We start from the raw sequence: 13,529 nt of genomic DNA, 5'->3' as shown, positions 1-13,529 counted from the left end.
ATAATGAAAAAAAGTCTATCTTTAGCAAAAAAGTTACATACTATGGCTTTAAGATTGACACAGTGGCACAATCCAATGAAACATAGTAAACCATTGTACTATTAGGACCTTGACCCTGATATATTGAATTTTCTTGTTACATCCTTAAAAATTGTTTTGTTTGCTTATCCACACAGGTACATGTTAGTATGTTAGTGTAGCCCCCCTGCTCACCGAGTACATAGCCTTGACCATGCGCGATGCAGTGGACACGCTCCCAGAGTCCTCCTCCAGGCTGTGGCTCTCCTTGTTTATGGTCTCCACCTTAATGTCAGGTTTCCCCAGCGTTACCCCGCGGCGACCTAGAAGAAAAACATGCCCGCACGATTCAGCATGGCCGCCTCACACACAAATGTACACGTACGCCCGCCCCAGTGTTTTCACCAGCAACAGGAGGGGCAAGTCAAAGGGAGATTTAATAATAAGCTTTCAGGTCCTCCGAGTGAGTCCTAATGAAATGTATACATCAATATACAGTATGTATGGAGGATTGTGCGTAGAGGTAGTGCAGGGTAGGAGGGAAGTAGGAGCACTGGATTCTAATGTACAGCAAAGGGAAAATGTGGGTGTTAGCATTTTGCCTTCTTAAAGAATCTCAAATAAACGTTAATAAAATGAGAAAAATTTATATATACGAAAAGTAATGTATAGCAAATATTTTCCTCATTAAGTCATGTGAATTTTATGTATATTTAATTAAGAGATTTCCATAAAATTCTTATTAAAATAGTATAACAGTATGTAACCTACTAGGGTGTCACGTTACCTGCTTGATTCCATGGAAATAAAAAATTAAAGCCATACTTTGGAACAACATTTCCATGGAAACAAGCAGTAGCATGCCCTCCTTCAGGCAAAAAAAGTCAGATTTTTGGAGGTGCAAGCATGCTCACAGTAAGGATGCATGTTTTTCAGTGCAATAAACACATCGAAAATGAAAAAAAAAACAACATATTTTTATTATAGTCTGCTTTTTGGCAAAAAAGTTACATACTGTAACTTTAGGAAAGAAGTCTAAGTGTTTCATGATATATTTTGTTTAAGTTATGCTTAATGGAATTCAAGTTCAGAACAGAATTCTGAGGATAAATTATTTTGTGAATAACGCTTTACGCACACGTAAGCCTTCCCCGCATATTTCTGGTAATTTACTTAGGAAATTGCCAGACCAAAAATGCAGAGAAATCAGTTCTGTCTTTCTTCACACATTCTGGCAAAATGCAGCTAATTCCTGGGTCAAGTTGCATGTGTGAAAGGGACTCTAAGTGACTAGTGACCTCATGTGAATATGTACTGTGTAGTATACTTTAGTGTGATGTATGCAGGGCTGACTCACTGCCTTTGCGCTGCCTGTAGAAGATGAGCACCAGCACCAGTAAAAAGATGAAGAGCAGGATGGTGGAGCCTACAGTGCCCCCAGCGATGATGCCCACTGGGACCTCCTCTGCACAGGGAGAGAGAGAGGGAGGGGAGAGGGGGGTTACACTAGTATGAAAATTAGGGCTATATAAAGATTCTTGTACATAATACCCAGAAGATATTTTATTTTAGCCATGGTTTATTCCTGGTTTATTACTAGTTTAGAACAGGTAGACCTAAATCAGTCCTGATTTAGTTTGGTTATCTAATTTAGGCTTGCTTTAGCCTCTAATTAATGAATACATGCCTTTCTTTGTTAAGGTTAAGGTCTTCTTTCCATGGGTTTCAGAATGATGAAATATTTGTACAGTTGCCATAGCTATTAACAATTAAAAACTAAATATTATATAGTTTGAATGGGAAAAATCTGCTGTTGTCCCATATAAATCCTTATAATAAAAAAAATAATAATAATTGTCAATTGATACAAATTTTAGTCCATTAAGACACCATCGGGCAATTAATCGAATAAAAGACTAGAGGACTACAGCCATAGAATACAAGTCATTTCAACTCGTTTCCCCAAGTATTTGTAACAACCAACAATATTTCACGTTTTGAAAATTATTTATGTTGCTTCATTCTTGTTTTCGCCGCAAAACCTTGTAACTCTTGTCCCAGTCTATAGAATGTCAAAGAACCATATACATACAAAAGGGAGATACAAGGAGTTAAGGCGCTTGTAGTAAGTTTGCTAAAACTTCGACGCTATAACTGCTACCATACATATAACCACACTTTTAGCATAAATAAATAAGCAACGTCTTATTTACGTTGAGCTTTTGATTTTCAGATATGCTAGGAACTGTGTTACTCGCAACTTTTTTTCTCTCCAAGTCTGCATAAATAGGCTATACATTGAGTCTCCAGTAAGTTTAATTTTCACTTTGACATAGCGGCCCAAAACAAAGCAACATGTGCTCAGTGGGTGCTGGATGTAGAAGCTATAGTTTGTCATCATTTCTGACCTAAAATTAGTGAGCAGATGTCCAAACACAGGTCTGGCAGTTTTTTATCCCTTGCATTGCAAAGTCTCAGCGACTCCACCCCTAATGTAAAGCGGACTGCGTAGTTACATGCAGCAGGTATCCGAGAATGTATCATCTTCTCCAGTCATTTGGGATTATTTAGATTCATGACATCTCAGTCATATTTCCAGTATTTAAATGCATTTAGGAAAATCTGTTTACAATGGATTAGGCCAGTTAATTGTTTATTTCTGGCTGGCTTGGTTTTATTAATTTATTAATCATTTTATTTTTATTGACTGCATTCAGTTAACCAGGATAGTCCCACTGAGATGTAGTAAAAGTAGTGACTGTCTCTCACCTGTCTCCTCCAGCGTGATGATCATGGTCCCGGGTCCAAAGGCGTTCCAGGCGGTACAGTTATAGGTGGACTGGAAGTCGGACTCCATGACATTGTTGATAGTCAGGGTGGAGAGCACACCACCCCCCTCTGGGCTGGGGCGGCTCTGCTCCACAGTGTAGCGCTCCAGCAGGGTGCCCCTCTCCTTCTCCCACACGTTCTCTTTCCACGCCCACACCTGGAGGGGGGATGGGGGAGACAGAGTCAGTACAAGACTGATCTGATATGTGGTATTACAGAGGTATTACTGAAAAGAACGTAAATCTGGAATATGTGTTTTGTGGTGTTCATGTGAGTGTTTTAATTTTAGTGTAAACTAGGTAAATTTGCAGCTCTCTGGTCAAAAACACCTAAATCTAAGTGTGTGCTGCCTCCAGTGGCCTCTACAATTTCCAGTAGTTGGTGACATCACAAAAGACTGGCCTGATTACAGCCAGGTGTTTTTGATTACAAACACCTGGTTTGCCCTGTACATTTATAATAGTATAGAATTTGGGGATAAATCTGGTACAGCGGCATAAATTTGTTTCAGTATTATCATGCTTTGTCTATATTTATTTGAGCTATATATCACACTTCAAAAAATGTATAATCGTGACAGGCCTACTGAAGTGATGCTTAAAAACTGTACCCCTACATTCCTCATATCCGTTCACTGTATTTCCTCGAAAGCAGGCCTCCACTTATACCCACAACATCCACATTCCCATTTACCATGTCACTAGTATTTTCTTTTAGCCTATCCTACTTGTGCGGATACCCTCCTCTGTCAGGGTGAGCGCTACACGATTTCTAACAACTAAACAGACACACAATACTAGCAACGAACATGCTAGCTTTACACGTTAACATGTAAATACTACCGCTCCCATCTCACCGCACTTTGTTAGCTTGAGAAGCACTAAAAGTGTTTTGTTTTATTCACCATCGAGGCCTCTGTACTGTAGTTTTAATTATGGATAAGGCACATGTTTCTATAATCTAGCCACTTAGAAAAGAATCCAGGCAGTGGCGCTTACTGGGACAGCGCTGGTGTATATTTTATAAGGCTTTTTCTGAGCTTAGTGCTAGCTTTCTGCATTAGCGGGGTAGTGGTAGGAAGAGAGGGAGGAGGGGTACAGTTGGATGTAATGGAGGGGCTTTTGTTTTCAGCTAAAGATAAAATAGAAAGAGAGGGAAGAGAGTTTTGAGTGATTTGGGGGAAAAGATAATCTAAAGGGAATAGAAAAATGGGTTAGTATACCATTGTGTGGTTGAGTAGTGTTGAGTTGTGAACTTATAAATTAAACCATAACCAGACCAACTGTTTATTTTATTGTTGAGTTTAGTTTAATATAATTTTATATTGTTTATTTTAGAAAAGATAATCATGTAACATCACGCTGAAACATTATTTTTATTTTATCAGTATGGTATTACTGAACTAAAAACGACATGTCACCAGTCAGTTTACAAGAAATTACATTCACACTATGTATTTAAATGTATTTTAGATTTTAGATTTTGATTTAGAGCTTAACTGTTCATAGTCAGTTGATCAGTTTATTGGAATGCTAAAAAAGTATTTTTAACCTTTTGTGACTGGGCTCACCTCTCCACAGATCTGACCTGTAAACTGCCTGGTGGCGTGCGCTTGTCTCCGTGGAGATAGAAACTTTTAATGCCATACTGTGGAACATTCTAGAGTATGCAATCATGTCTCTATAGAAACCACCAGGTGGTGAATCCTCCTCTGGAAAGGTTACACACTACACCTTTAAAACTAAGCTATATCAAATTTACTGCATTAACCAAGCAGGCAGTTACTCCCTGTAGCTTTCCATATTAACAAGCTTGTGACGTAGGACACCTGGCATGTCTGGTGGGTTTGTTTAGAAAGTAGCATTCTGGTATTTTCTACGTGACTCACCCCTCATAAAAGTACCAGCGACAGGGACTAAAAGCGCTACAAGCTAACACCATTTAGCAGCAACATGCTGCTACTTTAGACCAAGCTTAGTGTGTGCTAACTGCAAAGCTTTTCCCTGTAGACTTAATAATGTATGCTAATATCGAGAGAGGCTTTCAATGTTTTTTTTTTAGACAGAATAATTGAAGAATTGTACGTACAATTTTGTCCGGAGGAGGAGTGCTGGCGATGTAGCATTTCACCTCCCCTCTCTCGCCCCTGACCGCATACTGTACCGGGTCACTGGAGATGATGGGAGGGCCTGCAATGTCACACAAAAGATTATATGAGGAAAAGGGAACAAGTACCAGTAAAATGCATTTAGGAACACTAGATTCACTAATATTTAAATTCAAAATATGTGCTTCAGGAGATGGATTGGTTTTGAGTGGGGAGCTTTTAGTGACCTTTCAATGACCTCAGGGAAGTTGAGATCTTTATAATAAAACTAAAGTTACTGCCAGAGGTAAAAAAAAAACTGATTAACTTAACTTCATAAACAATTTTTCTCAAAATACTTTTAAAACACTGCTTTCTACTGCTACTTGCGTACTATTAGCCTATTATTATTGGTAGTAAATACTTTTTTACTAGACTATTTATTTGTGTGTCAACATTTTACTTGGACTTGAGTGACTTCCTTCTAAAGTAACTGCACTCATACTTAAGTATTTCAGACTTAAAGGTGGGGTATGTCCCCTACAAAAATAGAAATAATGAACAAAGAAATAGTTCCCAAAAACAAGGTAAACATGTTGTACTGTTGACTTATTTTTAATTAAAAAACAATGGACATGAAGGTCAAGTTTGTTTATACTTGTTCATGTTTGGTGTTTTGGTTCTCAGGACAATAATTTTATGACTAAAGTTGAAAAGAAATGTAAAAGGATATTCTCTGATCTGAATGATCACTACCTAAACTCCAGCACCTACAGCCAATTATTAATCAGGGCTAGTGCAGCCTCTGCAGCTCATAGAGTGCAAGCTCAGAACCTCCAGAGGCATGGTCTGTCCATATACTGAGAATGAGAAAAACGTGTATGTGTCCTTTATATTTAAATGTTTGGTGAAATCTGTTGAAGTTCCATTGTAAAACTATTGCCACAAATCCTGCCTTTACCTCTATAATCTGTACCTCTATTACCTCTGTTGTGTGCTTGTTTTATTATGACAACTTTTCCTGATGACATACCCATGTTAACTTGTAATATATGATAGCTTTTATTAGTGCTTTTCATATGGACATGTACATCTAAGTAGGGGTGCACCGATCCAGCTTTTTGGTACTGTTTCCAATACAATGGCCTTAAGTATTTGCCAATACCTGATATTAACCAATAAACTGATTCAATTGTGTTATGTAGCTGTTATTTATCTCTCAAGTAACTAAAAATTTTGTATAAATTAAAATTCAAACATTATGAGACTTTTTACATTAAATGATATGCCCAACCAAGATATCAGCTGAACCGACATTTGGAAGCCAATATCTGATCCAAAAGCTTTTTCAGTGGCCAATATCCAATGACAGTATCGAATTGGTGCATCCCTACATCTAAGCTCATTAGTAAAATGAAAAGTATCTTTACCATTGACTGTGAGCGTGACCTCTGTCTCTCCCACGCCAATCCTGGGCACAATGGCTTTGCACACGTACTGGCCTGCGTCCGCCTGGCTAACAGACTTCAGGTATAGCTGGTTACTGTTACTCAGCACCTGGACCAAACAAAGAAATCATCACAAAATCTGAATACAGAACACCTAAAAACAGATTTTCTCTGTGACCACCTTCAAAGAGTCAAAAAGCTAAAAGGAAAATGAAGATCTATATAAATGAGAACTACACTGAATAAGTCCTATGAACAAATACTTCAGTATTCCAGTGGGATACAGTGATGATAATTTTTACAGCCAGGAAAGCCAAGATAGAGAGTCCAGGACCAAAGATCTCATAAAAGGTTTATTAAAAATAACTTTACTGAGGAAATTAGACGAGCTACTGTTCAGAATAGCGTTGATGAAGCAATAACAAAATTAAACAATATTTTTGTGTCAATTGTAGATAAATATGTTCTCATCAGGAGGTTCACTATTAAAAAAACAAACAAACAAAAAAAACCACTGTGGCTAGATAATGAAGCAAACAGTAGGCAAATGAAACAGCCTCTTCTTCAGGAAATGAGGACTGGATTAAATATCGCAAATAAAGAAATTACTTAATTAAAGAAGAACAAAAGAAAACTACATTATTAAAATAAAATTAACACATTTAAATTTAAACATATAAAAACTCTCAAAAATCTAAAAAATAAGCCACCAGGCATGGGTGGTATCAGCTGAGGTGATAGCTCTGGAAGTTTGTCATATAATAAACTTAAGTCTCAGTAATGGAAACTGTCTACAGGACTACAAAAAAGGTAAGAGTAATCCCATAACCCAAAGATAAGAAACTTAAAGGCAAAACAGTCACTAGTCAAATAGTCAATAGTCAAAATGAGTTTATTGGCAGTCCTAGCTAAAGTAATGGACTGTAACTGTATTCGAACAGGTCTATGACTACTTCCACAAAAATAACTTATTCAATGATTATCAACATGCTTATAAAGGCTACTCAACTGCTAAAGCTATGATCCAAATAACTTATGACTGGTTAATAGAAAGACAGGAAAAGGTTGGTGGGAACAATTATGTTAGATTATCCGGCTGCATTTGATGTACTCAATCATGAATTGCAGCTGCAAAAATAGGAGAGAATACAGCATTATTGTGGTTCAGAAATTATTTGAGTGATAGAATACAGTCAGTTTTTTTCAATGGCTAGTACTCAAATAAAAAAAAAAAGTAACATGTGGGATTCCACAAGATGGCTGCTTTGGACCATTGCTACACAATATTTATAGTAATGTCTATATTTATAATAAAGCTAAAATTACTATGTACGCTGATGATTCCACTAAAGGAAGAGATAAGATGGATAAATGAAAATGACCAGCACTATGGTCAAATGTTGCAACGGAAGTATTAAAAAGATTACAGATCATACAAAGCCGAGCAACCCATATGGTGTTATGCTGTGACTATGGAACAGGCACCAAAGTCAAGCTTGAGAAATGGTTGTCAGTGCAAGATAGACTATCCTACTCATTACTACCCTTTGTTAAAAATATCATGATGACAAAACATCCGCATATTACTGAAAGAATTCTTCGGGTCAAATATGTCCTAAACGAACTATTTCTGCAGTGTTATAAATGTTCTGGATTTGATATGGGACTTGGATTAGTTGCACTAATATTCTGCTAATTGTATGATAATAAGGACTGATTAATGATCTTTTATATGCTGTTAATGAGGGTACTGAAACATTTTACTATTTAAAATGTATATTTATCCATTTTGTATTAATTAACTTTTATATGGCTGAAATGTAAATATTTTTGTCTAATTCTTTTAATTGGACCCCAGGAAGAATAGCGGCTGCTTGTCTGTGCTAATGAGGATCCTATCAATAAACAATAAACAATAAACCTCTTGGTTATCCTCCTCTCTGACCCCTGATGAACTCACAAGGCTTTTAACCTATTATTACAGTTGGACAGTTACCTAGCAACCAAATCCGCTGGAAAATTAGCATGTGTGGATTTTTCTAAATATAAAATGAGGTCTAAAAGAGAGGCTTAACCTGAGTAGAGCATATAGCCACATGTGTGGGCTAAGGCACCTCCGTCAGAATGCACACATTTGTCATCCAGTATTCAATAACTATGTTGAATAGTTTGTAACCAGTTTGTAGGCTAATCAAAGTATTCCTGAAAGCCTCACCACTCATCTCAAATCAGGGGACAATTGAGAATGGGTTCCCAACCCACTAAATCAAGTTAATCTGGACTATAGCATGACTAAACCAGGACTAAACCAGGACTAAACAAGATAAGATCAGTTTTATTGTCCCCAATGGCATATATATTTGTCTTGGTCTCTCTGGCTGCAGTTGCATACACAGTTACACAATCATAGCCTACACTATAATCAGCCAGAGACAACAATAAACCAGTCTAAACAAAGAATCAAACCAGAACTAAGCCAGATCTAAACAAGAACTAAACCAGGCCTGAATTTGGACTAAACCAGAACTAATACAAGTCTAAACCAGGACCAAACCAGGTACACACCAGAAGAAAACTAGGACTAAATCAGGACTAAACTAGATCCAAGTCAAGACCAAATCTGATTTTAAACATGTCTAAACCAGGACTCAATCGGGATTAAACTAGATATAAACCAGAAGTTATCCCTGAATGCTCACCATGTAGGAGCTGTTGAACCAGGCTAGACTGAGGAGAGGGTTCCCAGCCCATTTACTAAACTAGGACTACACCAGGACTAAACAAGGACTAAACCAGGACTAAGCAGGACTAAACCAGATGTTAACAGAAGCTGCCCTCACCATGTTGGAGCCCTTCTTAAACCAGGTGAGGGTGAGAGGAGGGTTGCCGGCCCATTTACAGTTGAGGGTCACGTCTGAGTCCACGTCCACTGTCTTGGGCTGAGGCTCGACTAGCAGGATCGGACCAACTGTGGACATAGAGGATATAAAATTTAACAAAGCATACATCTGAGTATTAAAATATTTGTAACCTACTCAGAATATGGATTGAAGTTATGCTAAATTCAGACTGTGGCGTCAAAGTTGCTAGTTCGACACTTTTTCATTTAAGGGCCAACGCTTGAGACATGTTAGCAAACTTGGCAAAAAGTTAAGATTTTTCAATTCTGGAATTTTACGCCTGGAGTGTGTATGCTCAAACACATCATGCAAATGCTTGCAAAATCCCAACACCCCTGATACCACAATGTCAATGCACCGTAAGGTTTCTAATATTTGAAGTAATAGCTCTGGATAATGCCTGTTCACTGACTTGTGCAAAGTATTCTGGTTATGAAAGAAAATCTAAGAATGACTCTTGGAAATCTAAATTCAGATTTTTTTTCTAACAGCTATAGCTGTAGTAATTTTTTTAATCCACTATTATGTCCATGAGTATTAGGACTGAGTGAATATTAAACTACTAGTCTTTTATTCTTTTTTTAGCCATAAAAGGAAGTATCAGAATGTAAAGTAAAGGAAGTATCAGAATATACCTCATTTTTTCACACAACTACCACTATTTTACATATCCATCGGTATTTTTTCTTTGGCGCATCGAATAACTGACTGGGAAAATCCCCATGGCACCTGTGCTCTGATTCGTCAGCTTCAAGGGACAATGTAAGTACATTACCGTAATGACAGTAAAATATTTAAAGAGCCCCATGCCTGTGCTTTGAGATGTCATTTGAATTTACATGTGGAGTTACGGTAATGGAAAAGTCTGCAACCGCGCTGTATCAGCAACAATAGCATCCAACACTATTGGGGTTAAACAGTTATCAATGATTCCATTACTTGTTGATAACTTTTAAATGGCCAGATTAAGTGTTATCAGTTAGTTCTAATGGGCCAATGATCAACTTGGGTCTTTTTAATGTAAAGGTCTACAACCAATCCAAGAAATGTGCTTTGTTTATATTAAAATATAGTCTGATTTATTTTCAATAAGACAAAATAAAATTGAATAAAAAAGCAGATTGTTCAATGTGAAGAAAAATTGTGTTTAATTGTAATTTTTGGCATATTGCTCAACCCTAATTTGAGATATGTAACGGGACTCACAGTGCACGTCGACCAGGATGCTGACGTTGGTCTTGCCCACAGCATTGAACACCAGACAGGACACAGGCTCAGTGAAGAAGGAGTGGTCAGCTTTAGTGGTGAAGACGCTCTCCCGTGCCCCCTGTAGCACTACACCGCCCTTCGCCCATCTGTGACAAAAACACAAGAATAAACCCTTCAGACCTGGTTGCCATGTCTGCTTCTTTATAGCGACTTATCATTTAATTTTTTTCAATATATTAAACAATTTAAACAATACCTGATTTTGCCATTATCAGAAAAAAAAATACTAAACAAAGCTTCCAATAAATACTATTTCTTTTACTTTTATAAGCCACCCATAACAAAAGTCCTTTCTCTTCTCATACAAAGTCTTATTATACTGGCAAGAAAATGTGAAAAAAAAAAGCTATCAAAACATACCATCTGTACAAGACCTATCACATCATATTTAACAGTTAAGTATTATTTTTCCCCTGCACCTCACTTTGTGTTTGTTTTTATTTAGTTGCAATAATTCTCCTTATATATTATGTATCTATTTAAATGTATAATTTAATTTCCCAGGCTTGTCAAGCGCCTCTTGTTTTGTTATGTTTATGTTGGTTGTGTTAATAAAAAAGAAGTAAATTTGCTTGTTGCTCGCTGAAAATCTGGTGACCCTGAGTCTGGAACATACAGGGGATAGAGGTATGGTGTGGCACAGACCTGTAGCCCATGATGGGAGGGTTGGCGTGGGCTTGGCAGGTAAAGGTGACGCGGTCCCCCTCCAAAACCGACCGGGGCTCTATGGACAAGGTCACTGTGGGAGGATCTAGAAGAGAGGACAATTAAGTCATGGGTATTCATAAGTTCAGCTTCCTGGTTATAGGCAATATTTTCAGGACTTTTCACAATTGAAAATTCATCTTTTTGGGACCCGTAGATACCTAGCACTTGTAATCATAGCTAAAGCAGAACTGAAACTAGGCCAAACTAGGTCTTAATCAAGGTGATGATTGGACTTAATCATTTAAAGTAAGGACTAGGCAAGGACCAAATCAGGTCTTAAGAAAACCAGGTCTAACCCCCACAAAATCCCAATCAGAGCTAAAACAAGACAAAACCAGGACAAAACCCTAAACTTGAACTAAACTAGGGTTAATCCAGGTTTTATCCAGAACAAAACTGAACAAAATTACCTGCAATCCAAGACAAAACCAGGTCAAAGCCAGAGGTAAGACTTCTTGAATTTTAAATAGAATAATGTTAACTATGTTCTAGTAAAATGTGTAGTGTAATCTACCATATGCACCTTAAGAGCATTCAGAAAAATGCTCCTCATATAGTTGTAGCACACAGTATAGTATGAAGTATTGCATTGTTCTTACGGTGCACGTTGAGTGTGACAGTTGTGCTTTTGCCTGTGGGCACGGCTTGGTTGGTGGTCACACAGCTGAAGTTCCTCCCAGTGTCAGTATCCACCGGATGGACAGGCAGGTAGCTCCGCGTAGTTACCCTTTTTCTGTCCGGAAGCACCTCCTGTATAGTTCACACACATGCATAGTACCATATAAATGAAAGGTATTACTATTATTAATACAGGGCCATAATATAAAGCTATTTCTTTTTTTAAAAGGAGGGTATGCTGATATTTTATTTTAAATATCATAAACATGTTGCCTGGGATCCAGAATACACACTTCTTCAAAACTTTACGAAGATGTGAGTCTGGTCACTGGCGAATCTTCCCGTTTTCAAATGGGTCTGATTGAGAGGTTGATTAGCTGATCGGGACATGCATGGTCTGTCCGTATTGGAAATAAAGGAAAAAAAAATTCACAGGAGGTTGAAAAACATTGCGGATTTTTGCCAAATGAATGAGTGAAGCACTAAACTCTGTTAATCGGAGGTGAGATCAATTTGATTTTATTTGTAAATCATAGGTGAACAATGAGCTACTATCGTTTCTCATGTGTCACTGAAAAGAAAAAAGAAATCTGATTGCATGATCATGTTTTACCGGGCTTGAGACCAATGGAGGACATGGGGACCAAACTAATATCAGTGTGTATAAAAAAATACAGATATCATTCTGGATTTGCCCTTCAGCTATCTATGTTCTTGTATACAAGGTAAACATCAAAATTTCAATTTCAAAATCAAATTTCAATGGTAATATTGGTATATTCTTAATTACGAAAACATTGGACATGATGGCCAAGTTGTTGCTGTTTTCACTTGGTTTGCTTTGGTTGTTTCTTATGATGATACTCCAATCAGAAAGTACAATGAGCCTCACAAGTCTCTCAAGTTCCTATGACTAAAGTCAGACTGAAATCAACCTAAAACGACTCTACCTAAACCCTAACACCTGCAGCCATTCGTTCATCAGTGCGACCAGTTTTATAAAGTTAATGGAAGCTCATTTGGCTCTTGTTGGATTAACTGTAATACTGGGAGGCAATATATTTTCCATTAAATATGTTTAGTTGTTCAAATAGGAAGAATATATTTGAATATAATTTAGACAATTCACAAAATTCCCTAGTCAGTTCCCATGGATGTTTTTGGAACATTTCTGGAATTTTTGTAGTGATTGTAGTACCTTATTGAAACCAGTAGGAGAACACACTGCAGACACTCGCTTTCAGTACTTTTTGACAATTTACTTTTTCATGTGATAAAATAAGCTACCATCCATTTTATCCAATCACTAAAATGTTAATGACTGTAGCTACATGTTTTATACATACAATATGTTCTGTGCTTTGAATGGTATTGACAATGCTTTATCACTGGCTAAGTTGGATCTCTATGAAATGAAATCGACAAAGATAGACAAATAAATCTAATGTGCAATGCATTATGTTATCCTTACCGTGACACTGACAGCGCCCTCTGTTGGCAGGCCGTCCTTCAGCCACTCGATGACAGAGGCAGGTTTGGCCCCTCGGGACACACAGCTCAGGTTGTACGACTCCCCAGCGTTCAGCAGCACTTCGGGGCCACCGTCTATGACCGGGTCATCTGGGGGGACTGCAGGGAAACAAAGCAGAGATA

At 37.6% G+C, this 13,529-nt stretch overlaps 1 protein-coding gene across 2 annotated transcripts in view; it reads right to left on the bottom strand.

Annotated features, from left to right (window-relative positions):
• kirrel1a (kirre like nephrin family adhesion molecule 1a) overlaps positions 1-13,529 on the bottom strand; it is a 76,845-nt gene that overhangs the window by 5,178 nt on the left and 58,138 nt on the right. For both annotated transcript variants that reach the window (XM_033983650.2, XM_033983651.2), the window contains exons 4-13: positions 13,348-13,505; positions 11,858-12,008; positions 11,196-11,301; positions 10,488-10,636; positions 9,222-9,349; positions 6,364-6,490; positions 4,936-5,036; positions 2,788-3,004; positions 1,376-1,483; positions 214-341 (exon numbers count right to left, since the gene is read on the bottom strand). In XM_033983650.2, coding sequence (XP_033839541.1) covers positions 214-341; positions 1,376-1,483; positions 2,788-3,004; positions 4,936-5,036; positions 6,364-6,490; positions 9,222-9,349; positions 10,488-10,636; positions 11,196-11,301; positions 11,858-12,008; positions 13,348-13,505 — 1,373 coding nt within the window. The remainder of the gene's footprint in view (positions 1-213; positions 342-1,375; positions 1,484-2,787; positions 3,005-4,935; positions 5,037-6,363; positions 6,491-9,221; positions 9,350-10,487; positions 10,637-11,195; positions 11,302-11,857; positions 12,009-13,347; positions 13,506-13,529) is intronic.

This window comes from Periophthalmus magnuspinnatus, chromosome 18 (genome assembly GCF_009829125.3).
Source record: "Periophthalmus magnuspinnatus isolate fPerMag1 chromosome 18, fPerMag1.2.pri, whole genome shotgun sequence".
Lineage (NCBI taxonomy): Eukaryota > Metazoa > Chordata > Actinopteri > Gobiiformes > Gobiidae > Periophthalmus > Periophthalmus magnuspinnatus.
The sequence above is the reverse complement of the archived record's forward strand: the minus strand, read 5'-3'. Positions and strand labels throughout refer to the sequence as shown.